Raw genomic sequence first — 25,917 nt, 5'->3', positions numbered from 1 at the left:
TCAGATGCCAAATTATCTGTCCACTTACCAATAGCACTACTCACCCATGCCGATGCCACGGCAGGTCTGAGCAGCGCACCTGTAGTGACATAAATGGATTTTAAGGTCGTTTCCTGCTTACGATCCTCAGGGTCCTTAAAGGCAGCAGTGTCAGGAGACGGAAGCGCCACCTTCTTGGACAGTACTGACAGAGACTTGTTCACATTGGGAGATGACTCCCACTTTTCCCTGTCGTCAGAAGGGAAAGGATATGCCATTAGAATTCTCTTGGAAATCTGCCACCTTTTGTCAGGAGATTCCCAAGCTTTTTCACAAAGAGTGTTCAGCTCATGAGAGGGGGAATCGTCACGTTAGGCTTTTTTCCCTTATACTAACAAACCCTTGTATCAGGAACAGCAGGTACCTCTGAAATATGTAAAACGTCTTTAATTGCCACAATCATGTACTGAATACTCTTAACCAGTTTCGGATTTAAACTGGCCTCACTATAGTCGACACTGGAATCAGAGTCCGTGTCGGTATCAGTATCCGCCTTCTGGGTAAATGAACGCTTTTGTGACCCTGAGGGGGTCTGGACCTGAGACAAGGCGTCCTCCATGGATTTTCTCCATGTTTGTGTCTGAGAATCTGATTTATCTAGCCTTTTAGTCAATAACGCCACATTTGCATTCAATGTACTCAACATATCCACCCAATCAGCAGTCGGCGGTGCCGACAGAGTCACTCCCAGCGCCTTATCCGCCCCCACAGCAACCTCCTCTGGGGAAGAGCACTCAGCCTCAGACACGCACCAACACACTGGCCACAGGGGACAGACCCACGGAAAGCCTGTTAGAGACACATAGAGGGAGACTACCAGCTCACACCCCAGCGCCTATCCTGGTACTGAGAGCAAATACACACTGCCTCAGACCTGTTTGCGCTGTTATCCTCAATGGGTAATCGCACCAAATTACTGTGCCCCCCCCCCCCCCCCCTGCCCGTTTTGCTCCCTGTTACTTGTGCAGGAGAGTGGAGGTCTCAGGCCAGCGTCTCTGCATCCTGTGTAAGAGTAAATGGTGCTGGTAAGCTGTGAGGGCTAAGCCATGCCCCCTCACCGGCGCGCTGTAGTCCCGCTCAAATTTAAAATATTTATACTGGCAGGGGCTATATCAAGTGCCTAGGCACTTCTGACATATATATTTTGGACAGATTTAATGTCTAACTCCAGTAATCATGTTGCTCAGGGTGCCCCCCCTGCGCCGCCATAAGTGTGTGTGGGAGCATGGCTCGCAGCGCAACCGCTGCGCGGTACTTCATTACTGCAGTCTTCTGCCGTCACTGAAGTCTTCTGTTCTTCTTTATACTCACCCGGCTTCTTTCTTCTGGCTTCTGTGAGGGGGTTGAGGGCGCGGCTCCGGGAACAAGCAGCTAGGCGCACCAAGTGATCGAACCCTCTGGAGCTAATGGTGTCCAGGAGCCTAACAAGCAGAGCCTTTAACTCACAGAAGTAGGTCTGACTTCTCTCCCCTCAGTCCCACGAAGCAGAGAGCCTGTAGCCAGCAGGTCTCTCTGAAAATAAAAAACCTAACAAAGTCTTTTCAGAGAAACTCAGGAGAGCTTCCCTAGTGTGTGTCCAGTATCTCTGGGCACAGAATCTAACTGAGGTCTGGAGGAGGGGCATAGAGGGAGGAGCCAGTTCACACCCATTCAAAGTCTTATAGTGTGCCCATGTCTCCTGAGGATCCCATCTATACCCCATGGTCCTTTTGGAGTCCCCAGCATCCTCTAGGACGCTAGAGAAATAAACTTTTGGCCTAGGGATGCCGTGAAATAAAATCCTGATACTTTAGGGTGCGGGGATTCAAAAAAGTTTGAGAACCACTGGTCTATTGGACAGACACTCCCTAAATTTAAGAGTGCCAGCTAACCCCTAAATGTACAGCAATGGTAAGTTACTGTGCAAATGGAACATAAAACAGGTAAATAGAGGTATCAGCGACTGGTTTTGTCAGGTTTATAGCAAGAAAGTATTGAGGTAATAGATAATAGGTTAAGTGGATCAGACTGTCCAAGTAAAATTACAACATTTTATTTACACAAAAGCTGGATACATAAAAATTGGAGGACAAAGATTTTACATGTAGATATTTAAAAAGATGTATATACTGTAAATACACACTTAAACTGAAGGCGCTGGATCCTACCTCTGTTATATTAAATTATATATATATATATATATATATATATATAGAAGTCCAAAAAAAGAACAGCGGCACTCGAGGATTTAGGTGAAGCAATCAAATTGATTGCTTCACCTAAATCCTCGAGTGCCGCTGTTCTTTTTTTGGACTTCTACATTGCTGCTACCACAGAAGGCACCGGGGTACTTGAACGCCAGCCAGGAGAGTGCCAGTCCCATTTGGGATATATATATATATATATATATATATATATATACACACACACACACACACTGTATAAAGAAATAACGGGAACACTTAAACAACACAATGTAACTCCAAGACAATCACACTTCTGTGAAATCAAGCTGTCCACGTAGGAAGCAACACTGATTGACAATCAATTTCACATGCTGTTGTGCAAATGGAATAGACAACAGGTGGAAATTATAGGTAATTAGCAAGACACCCCCAATAAAGGAGTTGTTCTGCAGGTGGTGACCACAGACCACGTCTCAGCTCCTATGCAAAACCTCTGAGGAAACCGCCACCCACTAAAGGCGGAGAAACGCGTCAGCTGATCGAGAACGTCAGATGGAACGCACTGGAAGCCGGAAGCTCCGAAAAACACGTTAGTCGCGGTACGCGACCAAGCGCTCCCTGCCACACCACACGCTTTAGCGTTCAATGCTCAGCCGGTGACAGCTGTACGCCACCGGTACCATCTAGCCAGGCAGGAGACACCAGAACCGCCGCAGTGTGCAGGGGTAAGCATTGCCCACAGGAGTGTCATGCCGGGGAACAAGTAATTACCAGCATTACATCGTGAAATCATTATAAACCGCTGCTAAACACTATTGCCTGAACAAAATTGCTAAAGCAAACAAATACTCCAGCAGTAAACAGTACGGCAGTGGCGGATCCAGGGGGGGGGGGGGGGGGGGGGGGGAAGGCACGCGGGCCCGTGCCCCCCCTGTCATGTCTGGCACTTAAAAAAAAAAAAACAGTCCCTTGAAGAAAGAAGCGGCGGCGCAGTTCACTGGTGCCCGCCGCGATGAAGGTCCCAGTGGCAGCGGCAGCAGTAATGAGTCACAGTGACTCATTACAGTACGCTGCAGGCAGCCGGCTGTAGTAAAGCCGGAAGTCTCTGAGGAGAGGGGAGGCTTTCCCCTTCTCTCTCCTCCCCTCCTCCACGGTCCAGCCACAAGCGACATGCGACTGACCGGCAGCCGCTGGTGCTTGGCGGGCCGCACATGAATCAGGCAGGCGACTCGGCAGCACCCGGACCTGGTGGGGCAGCAGCAGCCCTCATGGGCACAAGGTCAGTGAGAGGGCTTCAGGACAGGGAAGTGGGCAGCAGTGCCAGCACTGACTATCTTCTCTGGTGCAGCCACATAAATAGATTCATATATGTATATATGTATGTGTATATGTATGTGTATATATATATATATATATATATATATATATATACACACACACATACACACACACACACACACACACACACACACACACACACACTGTATATACACACATACTGTTTGTGTGTGTATGTATATATATATATATATATATATGCACTTGTGCTTTATTGATTTTTAGATAGGATATATTAGGCTGTTTGCTGGGTTCAGTAGCCCCTGCCTCCCCCCCCCCCCCTCTCACTCTCTCTCTCTCCCCCTCTCCCCCCCCCCCCTCTCGCTTTCTCGTTCCCTCTCCTCTCAGTTATTGTGTTAAGCTTCCATGTTTTCTTCTGTCTGTTTCCCCAGCGATACTTTCCCTTCATGTCTCTGTAAACTTCACTACAAATGTCTCACTACTCCCTCCTACTCCTACAGAGACCTTAGGTACCCACTGCCTCTCCCTGTCCCCCTCTCCTTGTTACCCACTGCCACTTCCCCCTGGCATCACCCACTTTTTCCTCGTCACCCTTTCCTCGGTGTTACCCACACTGCCTCTCATTGTCACCCTCTCTCTGTCACCCACTGCCTCTCCGTCTCCCACTATGTCTCCTTCACCCACTGCCTCACCCTCTTCCTCTCCCCTGCGTCACTATAAACCCATCACCCTCTCTCTCCTGTTACCCTCTGCCTCTCCAAAGTTTCACCCTCTTCCCGTCTTATGAATATGACATTCCCTTTGAGGCATGACCCTTGTTGCTAGGTCATGCCCTTGTTGTGAGGCCACGCGCACCTTCATGGGACCGCACGCCGAAGGAGATAACAGCTTTACTAACCAGCAGGACTGTATGAAAAGATTGTGCTGTGCTTGAATTAATTAACATACCGGTATGCATGCCATTTACTGACACAAAAGTCCAATTGGGTAGAGCTTATATTGTATATTACATTCATTCCCTTTTTTTTTCTTGATTTCTATTTTATTGAGTTGTTTTGCAAATGTTTTATATAATTCATTGTTTTTAGGAGATGAATAAAGGTATTTTTATTAAACCAGCAGCCTCTGATTAAATTAGAAGTTCCAATTTAATTCATTTGTGCGCTCACACTTGATATATAAACTCTCTGGACCTTGTGTCTTTTAATTTGAGGATATCCAGATCCTCACTGTGTGAGCTGCCGTCCATTAATATATTTCTTATTCATTTACTTATTTAATCTTTAGCGCCCACTTTTCAATTGTGTTCCTATGCATTCTGGCTGATGTTTTGGTCACTTTTGGAAACTGGCGGTGCTTTCACTCTAGTGGTAGCATGAGACGGAGTCTACAACCCACACAAGTGGCTCAGGTAGTGCAGCTCATCCAGGATGGCACATCAATGCGAGCTGTGGCAAGAAGGTTTGCTGTGTCTGTCAGCGTAGTGTCCAGAGCATGGAGGTGCTACCAGGAGACAGGCCAGTACATCAGGAGACGTGGAGGAGGCCGTAGGAGGGCAAAAACCCAGTAGCAGGACCGCTACCTCCGCCTTTGTGCAAGGAGGAACAGGATGAGCACTGCCAGAGCCCTGCAAAATGACCTCCAGCAAGCCACAAATGTTCATGTGTCTACTCAAACGATCAGAAACAGACTCCATGAGGGTGGTATGAGGGCCCGACGTCCACAGGTGGGGGTTGTGCTTACAGCCCAACACCGTGCAGGACGTTTGGCATTTGCCAGAGAACACCAAGATTGGCAAATTCGCCACTGGCGCCCTGTACTCTTCACAGATGAAAGCAGGTTCTCACTGAGCACATGTGACAGACGTGACAGAGTCTGGAGATGCCAAGGAGAATGTTCTGCTGCCTGCAACATCCTCAAGCATGACCGGTTTGGCAGTGGGTCAGTAATGGTGTGGGGTGGCATTTCTTTGGGGGGCCGCACAGCCCTCCATGTGCTCGCCAGAGGTAGCCTGTCTGCCATTAGGTACCGAGATGAGATCCCCAGACCCCTTGTGAGACCATATGCTGGTGCGGTTGGCCCTGGGTTCCTCCTAATGCAAGACAATGCTAGACCTCATGTGGCTGGAGTGTGTCAGCAGTTCCTGCAAGACGAAGGCATTGATGCTATGGACTGGCCCGTCCGTTCCCCAGACCTGAATACAATTGAGCACATCTGGGACATCATGTCTCGCTCCATCCACCAACGCCACGTTGCACCACAGACTGTCCAGGAGTTGGCGGATGCTTTAGTCCAGGTCTGGGAGGAGATCGCTGAGGAGACCATCCGCCACCTCATCAGGAGCATGCCCAAGCGTTGTAGGGAGGTCATACAGGCACGTGGAGGCCACACACACTACTGAGCCTCATTTTGACTTGTTTTAAGGACATTACATCAAAGTTGGATCAGCCTGCAGTGTGTTTTTCCACTTTAATTTTGAGTGTGACTCCAAATCCAGACCTCCATGGGTTAATAAATTTGATTTCCATTGATAATTTTTGTGTGATTTTGTTGTAAGCACATTCAACTATGTAAAGAACAAAGTATTTAATAAGAATATTTCATTCATTCAGATCTAGGATGTGTTATTTTAGTGTTCCCTTTATTTTTTTGAGCAACATGCTATGCGCGGATTGCCACTCCCATTCATGCGAATGGGGCATATCCGCATATAATAACCACACATGGTCGTACCTAAGAAGGTGAGATCGCCACATAAGGCGCGATCGCAGCAAGATGTAGCGATGATGACAGTGGATAGATATATATAAGGAGATTTATGGTAAGAACTTACCGTTGTTAAATCTCTTTCTGCGAGGTACACTAGGTTCCACAGGGATAACATCGGGGTGTAGAGTAGGATCTTGATCCGAGGCACCAACAGGCTAAAAGCTTTGACTGTTCCAAGGTGCTCAGCGGTGCCTCCTTTATAACCCTGCCTCCGTGCACAGGAGCTCAGTTTTGTTAACCAGTCCAATGCAGTAGCAGGTAAAAGAGACGACAACTGTTAGTAGCCACATACACCACATTCTCACGACAGGAGAAGGTATCAGCGGCTAAATGCCATACAAACCCAAAGAAGCTAAGTGCGTCAAGGTGGGCGCCCTGTGGAACCCAGTGTACCTCGCAGAAAGAGATTTAATAAAGGTAAGTTCTTACCATAAATCTCATTTTCTGCAGCGGGGTACACTGGGTTCCACAGGGATAACATCGGGGGATGTCCTAAAGCAGTTCCTTATGGGAGAGGAGGCACTGTAGCGGGCACAAGAACCCGGCATCCAAAAGGAAGCATCCTGGGAGGCTGAAGTATCGAAGGCATAGAACCTTATGAATGTTTTCACTGAGGACCACGTAGCCGCCTTGCACAATTGCTCAAGGGTCGCACCACGGCGGGCCGCCCAAGAAGGTTCAACAGACCGAGTAGAATGGGCTTTGATGAAACAGGAGCTGGAAGACCAGCCTGTACATAAGCTTGTGCAATCACCATTCTAATCCATCTGGCCAGGGTCTGCTTATTCTCAGGCCAGCCACGTTTGTGAAAACCAAAAAGAAGAAAGAGAGAATCAGACTTCCTAACGGAGACTGTCCTGTTCACATAGATACGGAGAGCCCGTACCACATCCAAAGACCAGTCTTTGGAGGACAAGTCAGCAGAGATAAAGGCTGGAAGCACAATCTCTTGGTTAAGGTGGAAAGAAGACACCACCTTTGGTAGATATCCAGGGCGCGTCCTAAGAACCGCCCGGTCACGGTGAAAAATCAGAAAAGGTGAACGACAGTATAAGGCACCTAAGTTTGAAATCCATCTAGCAGAGGCAATAGCCAGCAGAAACAAGACCTTAAGAGTAAGCCACTTAACGTCCACAGATTCAAGAGGTTCAAACGGAGACTCTTGCAAGGCCTCCAGAACCACCGACAAATCCCAAGGAGCCACAGGTTTTACATAGTTAGGTTGAATCCATAAAGCACCCTGAGTGAATGTATGAACATCAGGCAGAGTCGCAATTTTTCTCTGAAACCATACCGACAAGGCCAGACGAAGGCCTAAGTCCAGGCCCTGTTGCAGGAAAGCCAACAGCTTGGCCGTACTAAACTTGTAAGAGTCATGATTTTTAGATACGCACCAAACAAAGTAAGAATGCCAGACCCTATGATAAATCCGAGCAGAAGCCGGTTTACGGGCCTTCAACATAGTTTGAATAACTGCCTCAGAAAATCCTTTGGCCCTCAGAACTGAAGCTTCAAGAGCCACACCGACAAAGCCAGCCAGGCCAAATCCTGGTATACACAAGGGCCCTGAATGAGGAGGTCGGGACGTTGCGTAAGTAGAAGAGGACGCTCTAACGAGAGACCCTGTAGGTTTGAGAACCAATGCCGTCTGGGCCACGCTGGGGCAATCAGAAGTAGGATTCCTCCTTCTTGCTTGAACTTCCTTATTACTCTGGGCAGGAGTGACACCGGAGGGAACACGTACGGCAGCCGAAAGTTCCATGGAATTGACAGTGCGTCCACGAACGCTGCTTGAGGATCCCTTGTCCTTGCTCCGAAGATCGGAACCTTGTGATTGTGTCGAGACGCCATCAGGTCTACGTCTGGTAGGCCCCACTTGTCCACTAGGAGTTGAAATACTTCTGGATGGAGGCTCCACTCTCCGGCATGAATGTCCTGACGACTGAGAAAGTCCGCTTCCCAGTTGAGGACCCCCGGAATGAACACTGCCGATATGGCTGGCAGATGGCGTTCTAGCCACTGAAGAATCCTGGACATTTCCATCATTGCCATGTGGCTTCGAGTGCCACCTTGATGATTTATGTATGCCACGTGGTGGCGTTGTCCGACTGTACTTGAACAGGCCTGTTCTGTATCAGATGCTGGGCCAGGTTCAGAGCATTGAACACCGCCCGCAATTCCAGAATGTTTATCGGGAGGAGAGACTCCTCCCTGGTCCAACGACCCTGAAGAGAGTGTTGCTCCAACACCGCGCCCCAACCCCTCAGACTGGCATACGTTGTCAGGAGGACCGAGGTGGAGATCCAGAAGGGACGACCCCTGGTCAATCGTTGGTCCTGTAGCCACCAGCTCAGTGACAGACGAACTTCCGGAGACAAGGAGATCATTTAAGACCTGATCCGGTGAGGCAGGCTGTCCCACTTGGCAAGAATAATCTTCTGCAGAAGGCGGGAATGAACTTGAGCGTACTCTACCATGTCGAAAGCCGACACCATGAGGACAAGTACTTGCATCGCCGAGTGTATTGACAATCGCGGGCGAGAGAGGAAGCATCGAATCCTGTCCTGAAGGTTCAGGACCTTCTCCTGTGAAAAGAACAACCGCTGGTTGTGAGTGTCCAACAATGCCCCTAGGTGCACCATGCTCTGAGCAGGGACCAGGGAAGATTTCTTCCAGTTGATGAGCCACCCGTGGGCTTGCAGAAACTGGACTGTCAGATCCAGATGATGGAGAACGTCTGGGGAATTCGCCAGGATCAACAAGTCGTCCAGATACGGTAAGATCCTGACACCCTGACGGCGGAGCAGGGCCGTCATCACCGCCATGACTTTGGTGAAGACTTGCGGAGCCGTGGGTCAATCCAAAAGGTAAGGCCTGGAATTGATAATGGAGGTTGCCAATAGCAAACCGCAGGTATTGCTGATGCGACATGGCAATAGAAATATGGAGGTAAGCATCCTGTATATCCAGGGATACCATATAGTCCCCGGGCTCCAAAGCCAGAAGAATAGAGCGAAGAGTTTCCTTCCAAAACTTGGAGACCCTCACAAATTTGTTCAAAGACTTGAGGTTGAGAATGGGCCGGGAGGAACCATTCGGTTTCGGGAATAGGAACATCGGTGAATAGTACCCCTGCCTCTCTGATCCAGAGGCACTGGCATTACCACTCCTGTGTCCAGGAGGGACTGTACCACCAAATGAAGAGTTTTTGCCTTTACCTGATCCGAAGGGATGTTTGTCAGGCAAAATTGATGAGGGGGATGTTTCTTGAAGGATATGGCATATCCGTGCACGATGACTTCCCTTACTCAGGCGTCTGAAGTGGTCTTCAACAATACTTGGGTAAACCGTAGAAGTCGGCCTCCTACCCTGGTATCCCCCAGGGGGAGGCCCGCCCCGTCATGCAGCAGGCTTGTCTGATTTGGAAGCAGGCTGACGGGCAGCCCAGGCACGTTTAGGTTTGGACTTATTGGTTTTGGAAGTGCGGCCTGTTTCGGGTACACCTGACCCTTTGCTTTACCTGGAGGTCGAAAGGAACAAAACGAAGTACTTAACCTTCAGAGCCGAACTAGGTAGACAGGCCGTCTTAGTGGAAGCTAAATCAGCAACAATCTTGATGAGATCTTCACCAAAAAGGATGTTCCCCTTAAAGGGGAGCACATCCAAGGTTTTCTTAGAGTCCAGATCCACAGACCAGGACCGTAACCAGAGAATCCGGCGAGCCAGAATGGACGTAGTAGAAGCCTTGGCCGCCAGAACACTGGCATCAGAAGCCCCCTCTAATGTAATGAGAGGCTGTGACAATATACGAAAGACATTGACTAGCATTATCAGAAAAATTGGACGGGGGGGCGTGGTCTGGCTGCTGAAGGAGGCAGCTGTGTGTTAGAAGAGCTCCCTGGACCCACAGCCTAAAACGCACATTCCTTCTCTATCTAAAGCCTCCTGATTGCCCCATTACCTCCACCACTCCTCTTGTACTCCCTGCCGAACCCCCCGAGGTACCGCGGAATCGGGGAGCAGTTTTAACTGCTCCCGCGGGTTGCGGCCTACGGGGCTCACGGAAGCCGGGGCCTCGAGTTTAGCCTAATACTGGTAATAGTTCCGGGACCCGTTGCTTGGGCCACGGACCTCCTCCGGAGCTTCGTCCTTCCTGTCACCGCCAGCCGCTGACCGCGACTAAGCGTATCTCCCCACTCCCGGCTGCAAGTAACTCTCTACTGCCCGGCAAGGACCCAGAAACACGTCGCGCTGGTCGGCGCCGGAGTGCGCCCGGCGGCCATCTTGAAAACACATCAGGTACTGCCTGTTCTCCTCCCGCTGGGCCACCAATGGTGATTGCGGTCCCTGGTGCTTAAGTAAGAGAAAAGGGAGGGGTGCTTATAAAGCTGTGCCACATAGACCTTTGTGCCATATATTATTTGCCAAAGTGCCCCCTCCATCCATCCATCCAGGCACCTGCGTCAGCTGGCTCCCTGATTAGTGGCTTCCACATAGCCCACCACCCGCTGCCGTCGTTAATCTATAACACCGTGGTACGGTGTCGTGGCACGTACTCTCTAACGCATAGGGTCCCGCAGATATACCTCAATTGGACCAAGTTAGATGTATTGCCGCTGTAAGCTGACGCATGGAACCCTAGCCATGTGCCTGCCTGCCTGATGCCACCCTAAGGCCACGTGGGGTCTTATTGCACGGTGACGACCCACATGCTTTCCACTGCCGAGGAAATGTGAAAGTGTAATTCTAAATTGCTATATTTTAAGACCGATCTCATGGTGAAAGGGATAAAGAAAAAAAAGGCCAAGACCAAGCCGGTCGCGAACCCATCCCCCACGAACCGACATTCGTTGGACCTACGTCAGTTCTTAACTACTCCTACCTCAATCCCCGCTACTTCCTCTACTGTCCCGACCTCCCCGAATCTACACAGCCTGGTGGCCGACATGGCATCCCCTGGGACTCCGTTACCTCCACAGGCCCTCTCCCTGTCTGCGGAGATAAGCGAGATATTGTCTCACGTTAGGTCACTTCCCACGAAACAAGATTTCTCAGCCTTGGAGACTCGCTTGCTTTCCACCATCACTCAGGAGGTGACGGCGCTTCGACAAGACATGTCCCAAATTGCGACTCGAGTTGATGTCCTGGAACGCCATGAATCGTCTACTGTGGATTCTCTGACTAAATTTCGGGAGGTGCTATCCCACCAACGGGATGATATCTCTTTTCTAAAATCACGCATTGAGGATATGGATAATCGCGGCCGGCGAAATAATATCAGAGTCAGAGGCTTACCTGAGAGTGTCCAACAGGCTGATTTGATAACCGCCTTATCTACGATATTTGGAGAACTTATTGACCTGGATCCGAACAAGGACATTATATTCGATAGAGCTCACCGAGCCCTCCGTCCTCGCGGCCTCTCCTCCGACAGACCACGAGACGTGATTTGTAGGCTCCACTATTACGCCCAAAAAGAGGAAATAATGAGGTCGGCCCGTCAGCTGGACAGTATTAACTTTCAAGGGGACAAGATTCAGATATTTCCTGACCTTGCCTGGTCGACCTTACAACAACGTCGAGCCCTGAAACCTCTTACAGACTCTCTCAGGATACTGGAGCTAAAATACAGATGGGGCTTTCCTTTCTCCCTCCAGGTTTCTCATGGTGGCAAAGTCGCGAGTCTCTCTAGACCTTCTGAGTTACAGGCCTTCTTCACGATCTTGGGAATTCCTCCAGTACCGTTACCAGATTGGGACGCTTTTCACCACCTACCGGACCTGCCTGTTGTTCTACCTCCAGACGACGCGTGGCAACAAGTTCGTTCCCCACGGAGGCGGGGAGCCACTCCAGGTCCACGTTCTTAAGAGCCTCCTTGAATGAGAAGTCTCGTCCCGAGCGGACGTGAATTTACTTGCTACCCATGTTATATATTGAGTTGTTTTTTTTTCTCTTAAATAGTACTATGTGTTGCTCACACGTGAGATCGGTTTTTGGTAACTTAGTGACAATATGCTGTTACCATGGTTTCATAGATAAGCGATGTGGTATTGCCGACATGTCATTTTGGTTTATTTTTATGCTGAATTCCTTATCTTGTTGACGATACTCTCATACACAACTGATCAGCCTTCATGAGGCCGGGTACGATTGTTTAAGGATTATATGTACATTTTTATATAAGCTTTTATATTTCTATTTTTGTTTCACTTGTGCCCTTGTGCACACCTCGGTAATACCACATATTTGTTTAGATTATATCTTGTGGATGGTCGCTGTCCTAGGCCCCCTGTAGGACCCCCACTATGCTGCATCCTCTGTCTCTTTGGACTAGGAGTCGGCAGGATTCCGCTCCTGTCCTTTTTGCAGCAGTCCTTTTTGTAATATCCTTAACTCTATCTAATGTTAAAGTACTTGTCGGCGTGGTCTCCCACGCTGCACTTTCTCTTTTCCTTTTCTTAGCTTTTCCTGTTTTCTTACTTTCTCTCTTTGCTGCTCTTTCTTCATTGTCCCCAGAGTCTGCCGTAGGGAAGACTAATGTGAAGCAATTAGGTCCGCCTGATAATGGGGGTGAATGATTTACATGTAACTACCCTTAATGTCAAAGGGCTAAATGTTCCAGAGAAAAGGTCTAAACTCCTCAAATGGCTTAGAGATGAGAAAGTTGACGTTGCTTTTATTCAGGAAACACATTTCAAAATGGGCCACGTGCCGTCCCTAAAATGTCACTATTATCCCCATGTTTTCCTGTTTAATAACTCTTCTGGTAAGACATTGGGCGTGGCTATATTGCTGGCTCGCCACCTGGCTGTTCTTAATGTTGCTTCCCATAGAATAGCTGAGGGTAGGGGGTTACTGGTGAAATGTGATATACATGGTCAGCGCTTTTCTTTCTTGAATATATATGCTCCTAACGCTAAACAACCTTCCTTTATATCCTCAGTTCTAGATAACGTGGAACCTCTTTTGGAAGGGGTGGTGGTGATGGGAGGAGATCTTAATTGGACCCTAGATCCCCACCAGGACAATTCGAAAAAGATCTCCTGTAGACCCGAGAGGGAACATAGGGTAATGAAGCGCGCCCTGCTCGACCACCAGCTGATTGACACATGGAGACTGACACATCCTACGGAGATAGATTACTCCTTTTTCTCGCACCCCCATCAGACATATTCCAGAATTGATTACTTGTTTCTGAGCCACCAGCACTTACACCTCCTTTCTGATGCCTCTATAGGACAGATTGTGTGGTCAGACCATGCCCCAGTTAACCTCACTTTACGCTTGCCTCCCAGTACACATCGCCAATGGTCCTGGCGTTTTAACGACACTTTTCTGCAGGATGCAGACTGTAGGTCTCGAATAGACAACGCTTTAGATTCTTACATTTGTACCAATGACTTAGAGGACATTTCCAAAGTTTCAGTTTGGGAAGCTCAGAAATGTGTCGTTAGGGGGGGTCTGTATTCAGATAGGATCCTTCCGCAAAAAGCAGAGGGAGAAACTTCGGGGTGATTTATTGTCTAAAATACAATCTCTCGAGCTTCTACATAAAAAATCCCAAACCCCACAACATTATGCCGATCTCGAAGCCGCTAGGGCAGATCTAAATAAGTTACTCTCTGATAGAGTTAAGTTCTCTTATAGGAAGTGCCGTAGTAGATATTATCAATGGGGAAACAAACCTGGGAAATTACTAGCCAAAGCACTCAGAGAACAACGTGCTCTTACTTTTATTCACACAATTAAAAACAGCCACGGCCAATCCCAACACCAGACACCCCACATCGCTAAGGCCTTTAGGGCATATTATTCCACTCTGTATAACCTTTCTGGTCCGACCGGAAGAATTGACAGGTTGTCCCATCAAACAGCCATAGCTGACCACTTACGAGCCTTAGACTTCCCCAAGCTATCCACAAAAGAAGTAGAAGACCTAGATGCCCCGTTTTCTACTGAGGAGGTTACGAAAGCTATTGAATCCTCTCCCAACGGCAAGAGTCCCGGCCCTGATGGATATACCATTGCCTATTACAAAGCTTTTAAAGAGAAACTAGTTCCTATACTCACGAGAGCCTTTAATACCATATCGGAACAATCGCCTTTCTCCCCACAATCTCTCGAAGCCCATATTGCAGTTCTACCCAAGGAGGGTAAAGACCCCAGCCTTTGCTCCAGTTACCGGCCAATCTCACTATTAAATATAGACATAAAACTTTTTGCCAAATTGATTGCAAACCGCCTTAAACTATTATTACCTGGTCTGATACATGGAGATCAAGCTGGATTTGTCTTAGGCCGAGAAGCTAGGGATAATACCTCTAAAGTGCTCAACATGATTCACTATGCCGGCCACCTTTCATCCCCATCAATCATTCTGTCGACTGATGCTGAAAAAGCATTTGATAGAGTGGACTGGGACTTTCTGACTGGTATACTGAAGCATCTGGGACTCGGTAACGCTTGTCTTCACAGAATCCTATCTCTTTATACCTCCCCGTCCGCTAAAATTAGGATTAATGGCTCCCTTTCAGATTCCTTTCCTATTTCCAATGGCACGCGACAGGGCTGTCCACTATCCCCATTGCTTTTTGTCCTTTGCATGGAAACATTAGCTCGAAGCATTAGGGCTAACCCGAGTATTTCGGGTTTGGTGGTAAAAGGGACTGAATACAAACTGGCTTTATATGCCAACGATTTACTTGCTATAAATCACAAAACCGGTCACTTCTCTGCCAAACTTGATGGTAGAATTTGAGAAGTTTGGAGCCCTCTCTAACTTCAAAATAAATTATTCCAAATCAATCGCCATGAATTTAACTACTCCCCCTGATATAATAGAGGGCCTAAAACATGCTTTCCCTTTTACCTGGCACGATCACAAATTAAAATATTTAGGGGTGTTATTGACTAACGATCTATCCAAATTATTCTCTCTAAATTTTAGCCCCTTACTGGCTAGGCTTCGCCTAGACTTCCAGAAATGGAAGAAACTAAGATTGTCCTGGTTCGGCAGGATTAATGTCGTCAAAATGAACACCCTCCCTAGGATACTATTCTTTCTCCAGACCCTTCCGATACACATCCCTTTGCTTTGGCTCCGAGACGTCCAGAATCTAATTTGTGCGTTTGTATGGGGTTGTAAGACACCCAGGTTTAAACACGACATTTTATTCAGGCGAAAACATCAAGGGGGGCAACAACTCCCACATATTCCTAACTACTACCACGCAGTGCATCTGAATAGGATTCTGGAATGGACGCGTGCTAAAGACCGCAAACAATGGGTCTTACTAGAGGAGGGCTGTCTCCCACATTATATTGAAATTGCACCCTGGCTTCCTACCCTTCCGAAGGTGTCACACCCCACGGTCCCCCCCACGCTCAAATTATGGGCCATGCTGAGATCCCAGAGCCATATATCCTCCAGATGGTCCCCCCTAACCTCCCTTCTTCATAACTCAGAATTTGCTCCAGGCCTTCACGGGACAGCTTTCGCTCCATGGGCGGAAGCCGGGATTTTTAGAGTAGGTCAGCTGGTGAGCTCGGGTAGGGTGCGCTCTTTTTCAGATGTTCAGTCTTCTTGGAACCTACATAGTGCTGAGTTTTGGAGGTTCCTGCAGGTGCACCATTTCATATCATCTTCTAAGAACCTCCCTGACATAACTAGGGATCTCACTGGGTTTGAAAGATTATGCACCTCTCCCAATTCTCCCACACATACTATCTCACAAATCTATGCGCCGATCATGGAAAACTTTTTTCCGCAACCTCCTACCTTTCTGGCTTCCTGGGAGAAGGAACTGTCAGGGCTACCTACGCAGATTAACTGGGATTCCGTATTTAAGAACGCTCAGGCGAGTTCCCTATGCTTATCAACATTAGAGACCCTCTATAAACTTATATATAGGTGGTATAGGACTCCTCAGGTTCTCAATAAAATGTTTCCCTCTCTCTCGAACCTGTGCTGGAGATGCAAAAACGTTTTATACATATTTGGTGGGATTGCCCTCTTATAACTCCATTCTGGGCAGAGGTTTTTAAATGCTCCGAACAGATAGTGGGAGATGAGATCCCGAAAGACCCAGGTTTTTGGCTCCTCAATCACGCTCTCGCAGGAACACACTCCTACAAACATTCCCTGTTGAGACATCTCAGCAATGCAGCAAAAGCGGTTGTTCCAATCCTTTGGAGATCCACTTCACCACCCTCGATTAAATTATGGCTCACAAAGGTCGATTACTTTTTAGACATGGAAGACCTTGTCTCCTTCTCATCCGGGAAAACTGTTAATTTTATAGCTACTTGGTTTCCCTGGTACGACTTTAAGGACACACCTTTGTATCGGTCCCACATGGCGACATAACCCCTCTCATATTCATACTCTTATCCATATCCATAACCGTACTCATATTCCGATTACGTTGTCTTTCTAATGTGCCTCAGCCCCTTAATGGGTGGAGACCCCCCTCTCCGTCCCCTAAACAACCTTTCCCTAATGCGCAGACCCTCACACCTGACTCTACCCCTCCTAATTTTCCCTCTCTTTTTCTTTTTCCTTCTTTTCTTCTCTCTTTCTTCTCTTTTCCATTTTCCTATGCTGTTTTGTTAAAATGTTCCTCCTTTATAAGTTCTGATGTTGTAAGCGAAGCAGACAAATTATTTTTCTAATTTGGACGCCATATGTGTAGTGTACTGACATATATGACATGTGATGTTTTTGTCCCTCCTTCCTTTTTATGGAAAAGTATGGCTGTAATGTCTTGTCTGCTGCTTAAATCAATAAAAAACAGTTTACACAAAAAAAAGAAAAATTGGACGGCAGCTCTGCTTCCACCTCCTGAGCCCACGCTTCAATAGCTTCTGCAGCCCAAGTAGCCACAATAGTGGGCCGATGCACAGCTCCCGCAAGGGTATAGATAGGCTTTAAGCAACCCTCCACATGCTTATCCGTCGGTTCCTTCAGAAACGTAACTGTAGTGACAGGCAGAGCAGAGGACACCACCAGCCGAGCGACTTGCGAATCCACCGGCGGTGGCTTTTCACAATTTTTACTTAACTCCGCAGCGAGGGGGTAGAGAGTTATTATCTTCTTGTGAGGTGTGAATTTCTTTCCTGGATTCAACCAGGATTCCTGACGTATATCAACCAAATGGCTAGAATGAGACAAAATTAATTTGGTTTACCTTCTGACGTTTGAATCTGTCAGGTTTCTTGTAGGCAACAACAGGTTCTGGGTCATCATCAATTTGAAGAATCAGCCTGAACATCCACCTGTGAAACAGATTCCCCATCAGAAGCATCTGGAGCAGTGTCTGAGGGGTCAGTATACACGCCATCCTCATCGGACGAAGTATCTGAAACATGAGTGGATTGTGAGGAAGTAATGGCCCGCTTAGAGGACCCCTTGGTCTTAGGCGGGCGTGGGTTAGATTTTTGTTTAGTCAATGAGTGATTCAATTGCTGTAACTAAGTGGACAGGAGATCTGCCCATGGCGGATTAACCGCAGGAACGATATGTGGCTGTAAAAGCATGTGAGGTCCCATAGGGCGCGTAAGTCTAGTTACCAGCGTAGTATAGTAAATTAGAGAAAGTACCCCAAGGTGGGTCGTGATGTGCCCCCGTTGCTACAGACTGACTGGGGGGTAAGCAACAGAACCATTGCCCCTTGTAGCCGACATGACATGAAAGTGTAAACCACGGGCGACACAGTACAATATCAGCAGACATAATACCTAACCAATAACCCCCTGTGCAGTGTGACAGCACAAACAGAGGATTCAGGAGGTATATGGTGACTGAAAATCACAGAGAAAAATACGAAATAAGTATATCCTGTGAAAATACCTACTGTATATCAATTAATAACCCTGACGCACTTAGCCCCCCTCAGGGTACAGAATATAGGGATAGCAATATGAGTGAGATACACGAAGTAGATATCACACAGCAGCTATATGCACACACAGTCACATGTACAATGCAGAAATTATGACAAACAATAAAACTGCACTGGACTAGCAATACTAAGTAGTACTAAGTAAAGCTATATAGACTTACAGTATAGATATATCAATGCACAGTAAAGACTGGATGTATATCACAGGGTTCTTGTACTAAATAGCCTTGTAGTAATGCACAGTTTATTAACTATCACTGTCAAAAGACATGCAGAATACTTAAGTGTCCTGTAAAATGCACAGCGCTGATGATGCAGGCGGCTTTACAGAGGAGACTATGCCCATGCAGTCCCAGAATCAGCTCAGCGTGTGTAATGGTGCCCAAAAACTGACAGGGAGTGAGAGAGAGAGATGCAGCTCCAGGGTGGGAACATTTACTCTAAATGGCGCACTGGGGCTGAGGGAGGGGCTACAGGTCAGAGCCTTATCCTCTTGCTGGACTTCACCACCGGGTACTGCGGGCCTTAGCAAACGGATTTTTGAGAGAATCCGACCTGTGCCCTTGCCCTGGTGGTCCAGTGGGGTCCCTGTACCAACACAGAGTCCACGCCAGTGCACGCAGCCCGCCTCCTAAACGCCGCGACGGATTGCGATTTACAATGGGTCCCGCCTGGGGGACCCCCCTACCTCCTCCCTTGATGCGGCCACGCGATCCCGGAGAGCTGCTGTGAGTGTGTGTGCCTGACCCGAAGAACCGGAGCCCTCCGCTGTAAGTACCCGGCAACCAGGGCGCGGGAGTATACAGCGCCGCCGGGGGAGGTGATGGAGTTGCAGCATGAGATGTCAAAATGACATCTAGCACTGTGAGTGCCTATGCTGCAGCCCTTGAAGTCCTCTATGTACTTTAAAAAAGCTCTTTTCAGGGCTGCTGGAGCAGCCCTGCCTGTTAGTGTCCTGCACTGCAGGCACCAACTTACAAACTGAGCTCCTGTGCACGGAGGCGGGGTTACAGAGGAGGCGGCACTGAGTATCTTGTGAACAGTCAAAGCTTTTAGCCTGTTGGTGCATCGGACCAAGATCCGAGGCACCGACATTCACACATACACAGATGTGTCCTCTTACAACTTTGCTCCATGAGCTACAAGCCCTGTTACACATAACGCATGAGTGCCGTGTGACTCAGTAGCGCCAAGCGTCTTTTTTTGCCACGAAAATGTAGGATATAGAATATAGGTTGCATATCATTCTAATCAGCAGAAGTTGCTTGTGTGTCCTATTACATTACATGTCACGGCAAAATATGCAGAAAACACACTCAGCGCTACAGAGTCCCGTGACTTCAAGGGCTGTTTAGCCTGACTGCAGCAAGGATCTAAGGGGAAACTATCTATCTATATCTATCTATCTATCTCTCCCTCTCTCTATATATATATATATATATATATATATATATATAAATATAGAGAGAGAGAGAGCGATTTTCTGGCCATTTGTCAGAGTATATGAATGATAACTCACAAACGTTTCTTTCACTCATGGTTAGTGGTTGGGTGTAGCCATTTATTGTCAAACAACTGTGTTTACTCTTTTTAAATCACAATGACAACAGAAACTACCCAAATGACCCTGATCAAAAGTTTACATACCCCAGTTCTTAATACTGTGTATTGCCCCCTTTAACATCAATGACAGCTTGAAGTCTTTTGTGGTAGTTGTGGATGAGGCTCTTTATTTTCTCAGATGGTAAAGCTGCCCATTCTTCTTGGCAAAAAGCCTCCAGTTACTGTAAATTCTTGGGCTGTCTTGCATGAACTGCACGTTTGAGATCTCCCCAGAGTGGCTCAATGATATTGAGGTCAGGAGACTGAGATGGGTACTCCAGAACCTTCACTTTATTCTGCTGTAGCCAATGACAGGTCGACTTGGCCTTGTGTTTTGGATCATTGTCATGTTGGAACGTCCAAGTACGTCCCATGCGCAGCTTCCGGGCTGATGAGTGCAAATTTTCCTCCAGTATTTTCTGATAACATGCTGCATTCATCTTGCCATCAATTTTGACCAAGTTTCCAGTGCCTTTGTAGCTCACACATCCCCAAAACATTAGCGATCCACCTCCGTGTTTCACAATAGGAATGGTGTACCTTTCATCATAGGCCTTGTTGACTCCTCTCCAAATGTAACGTTTATGGTTGTGGCCAAAAAGTTACATTTTGGTCTCATCACTCCAAATGACTTTGTTCCAGAAGTTTTGAGGCTTGTCTCTGTGCTGTTTGGAGTATTGTAAGCGGGATGCTTTGTGGCATTTGCGTAGTAATGGCTTTCTTCTGGCGACTCAACCATGCAGCCCATTTTTCCTCAAATGCCTCCTTATTGTGCATCTTGAAACAACCAAACCACTTTTTTTCAGAAAGTCCTGTATTTCAGCTGAAGTTATTTGTGGATTTTTCTATGCATCCCGAACAATTTTCCTGGCAGTTGTGGATGAAATTTTTGTTGGTCTACCTGACCGTGATTTGGTTTCCACAGAATCCCTCATTTTCCACTTCTTAATTAGAGTTTGAACACTGCTGATTGGCATTCTCAATTGCTTGGATATCTTTTTATATCCCTTTCCTGTTTTATACAGTTAAATTACCTTTTCCTGCAGATCCTTTGACAATTCTTTTGCTTTCCCCATGACTCAGAATCCAGACACGTCAGTGCAGCACTGGATGAAAGATGCAAGGGTCTTTCAGGAGTCCTGAAACTCACTGACCTTTTATACACACACACTGATTACAAGCAAACAGATCACAGGTGAGGATGGTTACCTTTAGTAGCCATTCAAACCCGTTTGTGTCAACTTGTGTGCATGTTATCAGGCCAAAATCTCCAGGGTATGTAAACTTTTGATCAGGGTCATTTGGGTAGTTTCTGTTGTCATTATGATTTAAAAAGATTAAACACACTTGTTTGACAATAAATGGCTTCACTCAACCACTAACCATGAGTGAAAGAAAAGTTTGTGAGTTATCATTCATATTCTCTGACAAATGGCCAGAAATCACAAATTCTGCTAGGGTATGTAAACTTATGAGCACAACTGTGTGTGTGTGTATATATATATATATATATATATATATATATATATATATACATATACATACACACAAAGATCTGAGGGTGCTATAATATAGTACTGTTCATACTGTTAATTCATATGATCATAAAAACAATTTTAGTAAAACTCCATAGTTGTTTTTATTGTGTACATAAAATATACAAATGGCATCTGCACAGTTTCACAAAGATGAAATTCCAAGTCTTATCTGATTAATATTCTATTTTGAAGTAATTCTTTATCAGCATGTACAGATCATACAGCATAAGATGTAGATAAGTGCCTGGAGACCCCAACGCGTTCCGTCCCTTCAGGGACTTCCTCAGGGGTACAGTATCGGATGACCAAAAAATTAAGGGAATCCTGGAGAAACATATACACTACTGTATATATCGATTAAAGTATGTGTAACACCAAAATCATTGTGACAGGTGACCACCTGGCTCAATTCCGTGTTATAAAGGAATCCTAGCAGTACTGTCTCAGATTATGGTCTATATTAGATGACCAGTCATAGGCAAACTATGTTTGACCCTGAACTTATTGATGAATCGCAATCGGCTTCAAATGTTAATAGCCTCACAGCTAATCTCCAGGATTCCCTTAATTTTCTGCATCACAGAAAACATTGTTGGATGTCTTCCTTGGATTACGACTTTTCATGAGGCCAGTGTCCTTATCCCTCAGGCCAGCAAAGCATTGTGGAAAAATTGTTTCTTCAGACAAAACTCTGACGTGCTTTAAGAATGTTCGTCCGATGGCCTGTTGTAGACGAGGCCGCAACCTACATGATCATCTAGTCCACGGGGATATCACCAACACAGATAACAGAAAGACCAGGAAACGGTTGATTTGCCTTAAGATGTCCTAAATGCGAGACCTGCTAATTTCTTATAGCAGGTTCTAGTTTTGCACACCCTCATTGCGAACGTACTTTTGACATCAGACACTGTCTATCCTGTGATTCCAGTTATGTCATTTGTATCATTATCTGTCCGTGTAAATTGTACTGCGTGGGTATGAACACAAGTAAACTCAAAGAGCGTGTGGCTCTTCATCACTCTGCGAATAAAGCTGCCCACAATTATAAATCTATGGATCAACCAGTAGCATCACACTTTAGAGAGTTTAAACATCCCCTTTCTGCATTGACCTACTGTATATGATTGACCATTTGAGAAATTCACCTAGAGGCGGCGACCATGCCAAAGCAATATTACGTTTGGCGGCCTCCTGGATCTTTCGACTCAATACATTGGTCCCTCACAGACTTAATTAACGAATTGCATGGAGCTCACTTATCTGATCAACACTCTATATAGTGCTCTCAAGTTCTTTAAATTGACGGTGCATTTTTTATATCTGGCTAATATATTGTTATATTGTCGTGTTGCCATTTTACTTGGATTTTGGATATAGTTCTGCCACTTCATTGTTCTATATACTTTATCATGAAGTGGTATGTATGCACTATTGGGCTACAGCCTTTACAGCTTCTTTTTTCACCGTGTATGACAGTTGTGGATCAGCTATATAGTGAGCTATGTATTTGTGCTTTATATACTTTCTATTGGCTGTCGTAACCTCCGTGTAGTACAATATCATTACAGGTTTTGGAATGATTTCCCCTCAATATTTTTCTAATGTATTTATTTCATGTAATTTTTTGCCATATGACAGAATGTATATGCTTGTTGCTCTACTTATTTTAATCTTGTCATTGTTACTGCACGTCACTTTATGTTGCGGTGGGCGGCCTTTACTCTCCCGCTCTGTGTTCACAGCCAGTGACTGACAGCGGAGTATCACTGGTTGCTTAGCAACCGCATGACATCCTTCAGCTGCGTCCAGCAGTCTGGATCTAGCGTCAGCTATTACAGCTACTCGATACGGGTTGCTCGGCAACCCTTCAGCAGTGTGAGGTCATCTATTTGCGCCCTGCTGCCCGAGTCCCGTGGCTGACGCTGGGATTCCCGCTCTGGCTAGAAACATGAGGGGAGGAGTGAAAGACCAACATTTAGGGGTATAAGGTAAGCCATTCATTGCACTCTGTATTCATGTTGTTCCTGACGACGGGATTGTGGATCCCAAAAATAAATCTTTGAACATTACAAAGTCCTGCAGTGCCGTGTCTCTACCTCCCTATAGTATATATTCCTTATTAGAATGTACTCAAAAATAAACGTAACCACTGACAATATGAACTCACCTTTGTAGGTGGCACCATCAATATAGGATGTATCATCACAGATTTAAAATACTCCTCACATGGATCATTTTGGAAAGAGGAAGAGGCCTTAAACCATTCTGCAGCAGAACAAACCAATATTAAGTACACTAATATCTGAACAAAACAAAGGCAACAATAACGTTGCAAATGTATTATTATTTTAGTTACATAAAATGAAAGAAAAACCCCCCAACATAAATTACAATGGGGTCATCACATTAGTTGCAAAATCCAAACAGTTCACTTGTCTAACAATTTCAATTATATTCATAACAAAAGTACCTATGACCAATATCAGATTCTTAAATTCTCCTTATTTAGATCAGCCAGGAAGCAATACATAAAATGAGACAAACAAAGCTAAGGATGCCATCTATGACATGTAACAATACTGATCGGTTGTGACATATGATCATATAGTTGTGTAAAAATAAAAACATATGTAAAAATCAACACATTTAAACCTGCAAAAGGGTAAAGGAACATCATGTCTTGTGTAAGTTGGTGGAATGTCGCTCAATAGTTTTAATCATGATGCAAGAAATTGCAAAGCTCCTGGGGGTTCTGTATAGCTTACAGATGCTAAGTTTTTGCTTTTTTGATGAACAACCTAGCAGGCCTGTGAAATCAGTAGGCTAAACCTTCAATTCTATCATGAATAGAAAATGTATATTAATTAGGAAAAACAAATTTGCGGATATTTTTGTTTGTTTCAAACAAAACAATTTTTTTCAGAACAGAAACAAATACTGCTGTGCTGGGTTTTTGTTTTTATTTATTTTTTGTCTTGGTCAGCAAAACTTTATTGGTTTTATCCTACTGCCGTTGAGTTTCTTTTCTGCAAGATAAATAAACGTTATGGTAAGAACTTACCGTTGATAACGTGATTTCTCTTATGTCCACAGGTATCCACAGGATAACATTGGGATATTGTCGAGCGACAGCGAAAATGGCACCAACACGGTCACGAGCTTTCTGGCCTCCCAGGATGCATTGGGGCCTCCACTATATAGTCCCGCCCACTGACTCAGTCAGATCAGTTCTTTCCACAGCGATTATAGGCAGGAACATTAGGTAGAGACCTGTACAGGCGATAAGAACACACATGCACACCCTTCCATACAAGAAGGAAGAGGTTTTTAGTGTTTGTCTAGATCCTCAAATCAGATGCGTCCGGGTGGGATCCCTGTGGATACCTGTGGACATAAGAGAAATCACGTTATCAACGGTAAGTTCTTACCATAACGTTTATTTCTCTGGCTGGGTCCACAGGATTATCCACAGGATAACATTGGGATTCCCAAAGCCATTTTAGTGGTGGGGACGCTCCTGATTGCACAGGAGGACCTTTCGCCCGAAGTCTGCGTCATGAGAGGCAAAAGTATCCAAGGCATAATGTCTGATGAATGTGTTTATGGAAGACCATGTGGCTGCCTTACATATCTGTTCTGCTGATGCACCCTGTTGTGCTGCCCAAGAAGGACCTACCTTACGTGTAGAGTGTGCAGAGACATTAGCCGGAATAGGGAGATCTGCATGAGAATAAGCTTCAGATATTACCACTCGGAGCCATCTCGCCAGCGTCTGTTTACTAGCAGGCCAACCTCTCCTATGGAATCCGTAGAGGATGAAGAGGGAATCTGTTTTCCTAATGGCACTAGTACGATCTATATAGATTTTTAAAGACCGGACCACGTCCAGTGACGCTTCTCCCGCAGATAGTCCCGATACCTGAAAAGCTGGGACTACAATCTCTTCATTCAGGTGAAACTTTGACACCACCTTTGGAAGATAACTAGATCTCGTTCTGAGAACTGCTCTGTCTGGAAAAAAACTTAGGAAAGGAGACTTACATGATAATGCTCCTAAATCTGACACTCTTCTGGCTGACGCCATTGCCAGTAAAAAAAGAACTTTAATCGTTAACCACTTAAGATCCGCTCTCTCAAGTGGTTCAAACAAAGGACCCTGGAGAAATTTAAGAACTAAATTCAAATCCCAGGGAGCTGCAGGAGGAACAAAAGGAGGTTGAATATGTACTACTCCTTGGAAAAACGTACGTACATCCTGTAGGTCAGCAATCTTCTGCTGAAACCATACAGTCAACGCTGAGACTTGCACCCTCAAGGAAGCAACCTTCAACCCCTTATCCAATCCTGCCTGCAGAAAATCCAAAATTCTAGCTACTTTAAAGGCTCTAGGATTGTAATTTTTTCCAGAACACCAATGAATATAGGCTTGCCATATTCTATGATATACACGGGCCGAAGAAGGCTTTCTTGCTCTAAGCATGGTTTGGATTACTTGCTTTGAAAATCCTTTAGCCTCTTAGATAGAGGTTTCAACAGCCACGCCGTCAAAGACAGGCGATCCAGATGACTGTGACAACAAGGACCCTGCATTAACAGATCTGG

At 46.1% G+C, this 25,917-nt stretch overlaps 1 protein-coding gene across 4 annotated transcripts in view; it reads right to left on the bottom strand.

Annotated features, from left to right (window-relative positions):
- The window catches only part of CLCC1 (chloride channel CLIC like 1), a 251,622-nt gene that overhangs the window by 137,118 nt on the left and 88,587 nt on the right, over positions 1 to 25,917 (bottom strand). For all 4 annotated transcript variants that reach the window (XM_063940150.1, XM_063940151.1, XM_063940152.1 and 1 more), the window contains exon 8: positions 23,483 to 23,580. In XM_063940150.1, coding sequence (XP_063796220.1) covers positions 23,483 to 23,580 — 98 coding nt within the window. The remainder of the gene's footprint in view (positions 1 to 23,482; positions 23,581 to 25,917) is intronic.

The sequence above is a fragment of the Pseudophryne corroboree genome, chromosome 9 (genome assembly GCF_028390025.1).
Source record: "Pseudophryne corroboree isolate aPseCor3 chromosome 9, aPseCor3.hap2, whole genome shotgun sequence".
Taxonomy (NCBI): Eukaryota; Metazoa; Chordata; class Amphibia; order Anura; family Myobatrachidae; genus Pseudophryne; species Pseudophryne corroboree.
Note: the sequence above shows the minus strand (reverse complement) of the source record. Positions and strands in the feature narration are given on the sequence as shown.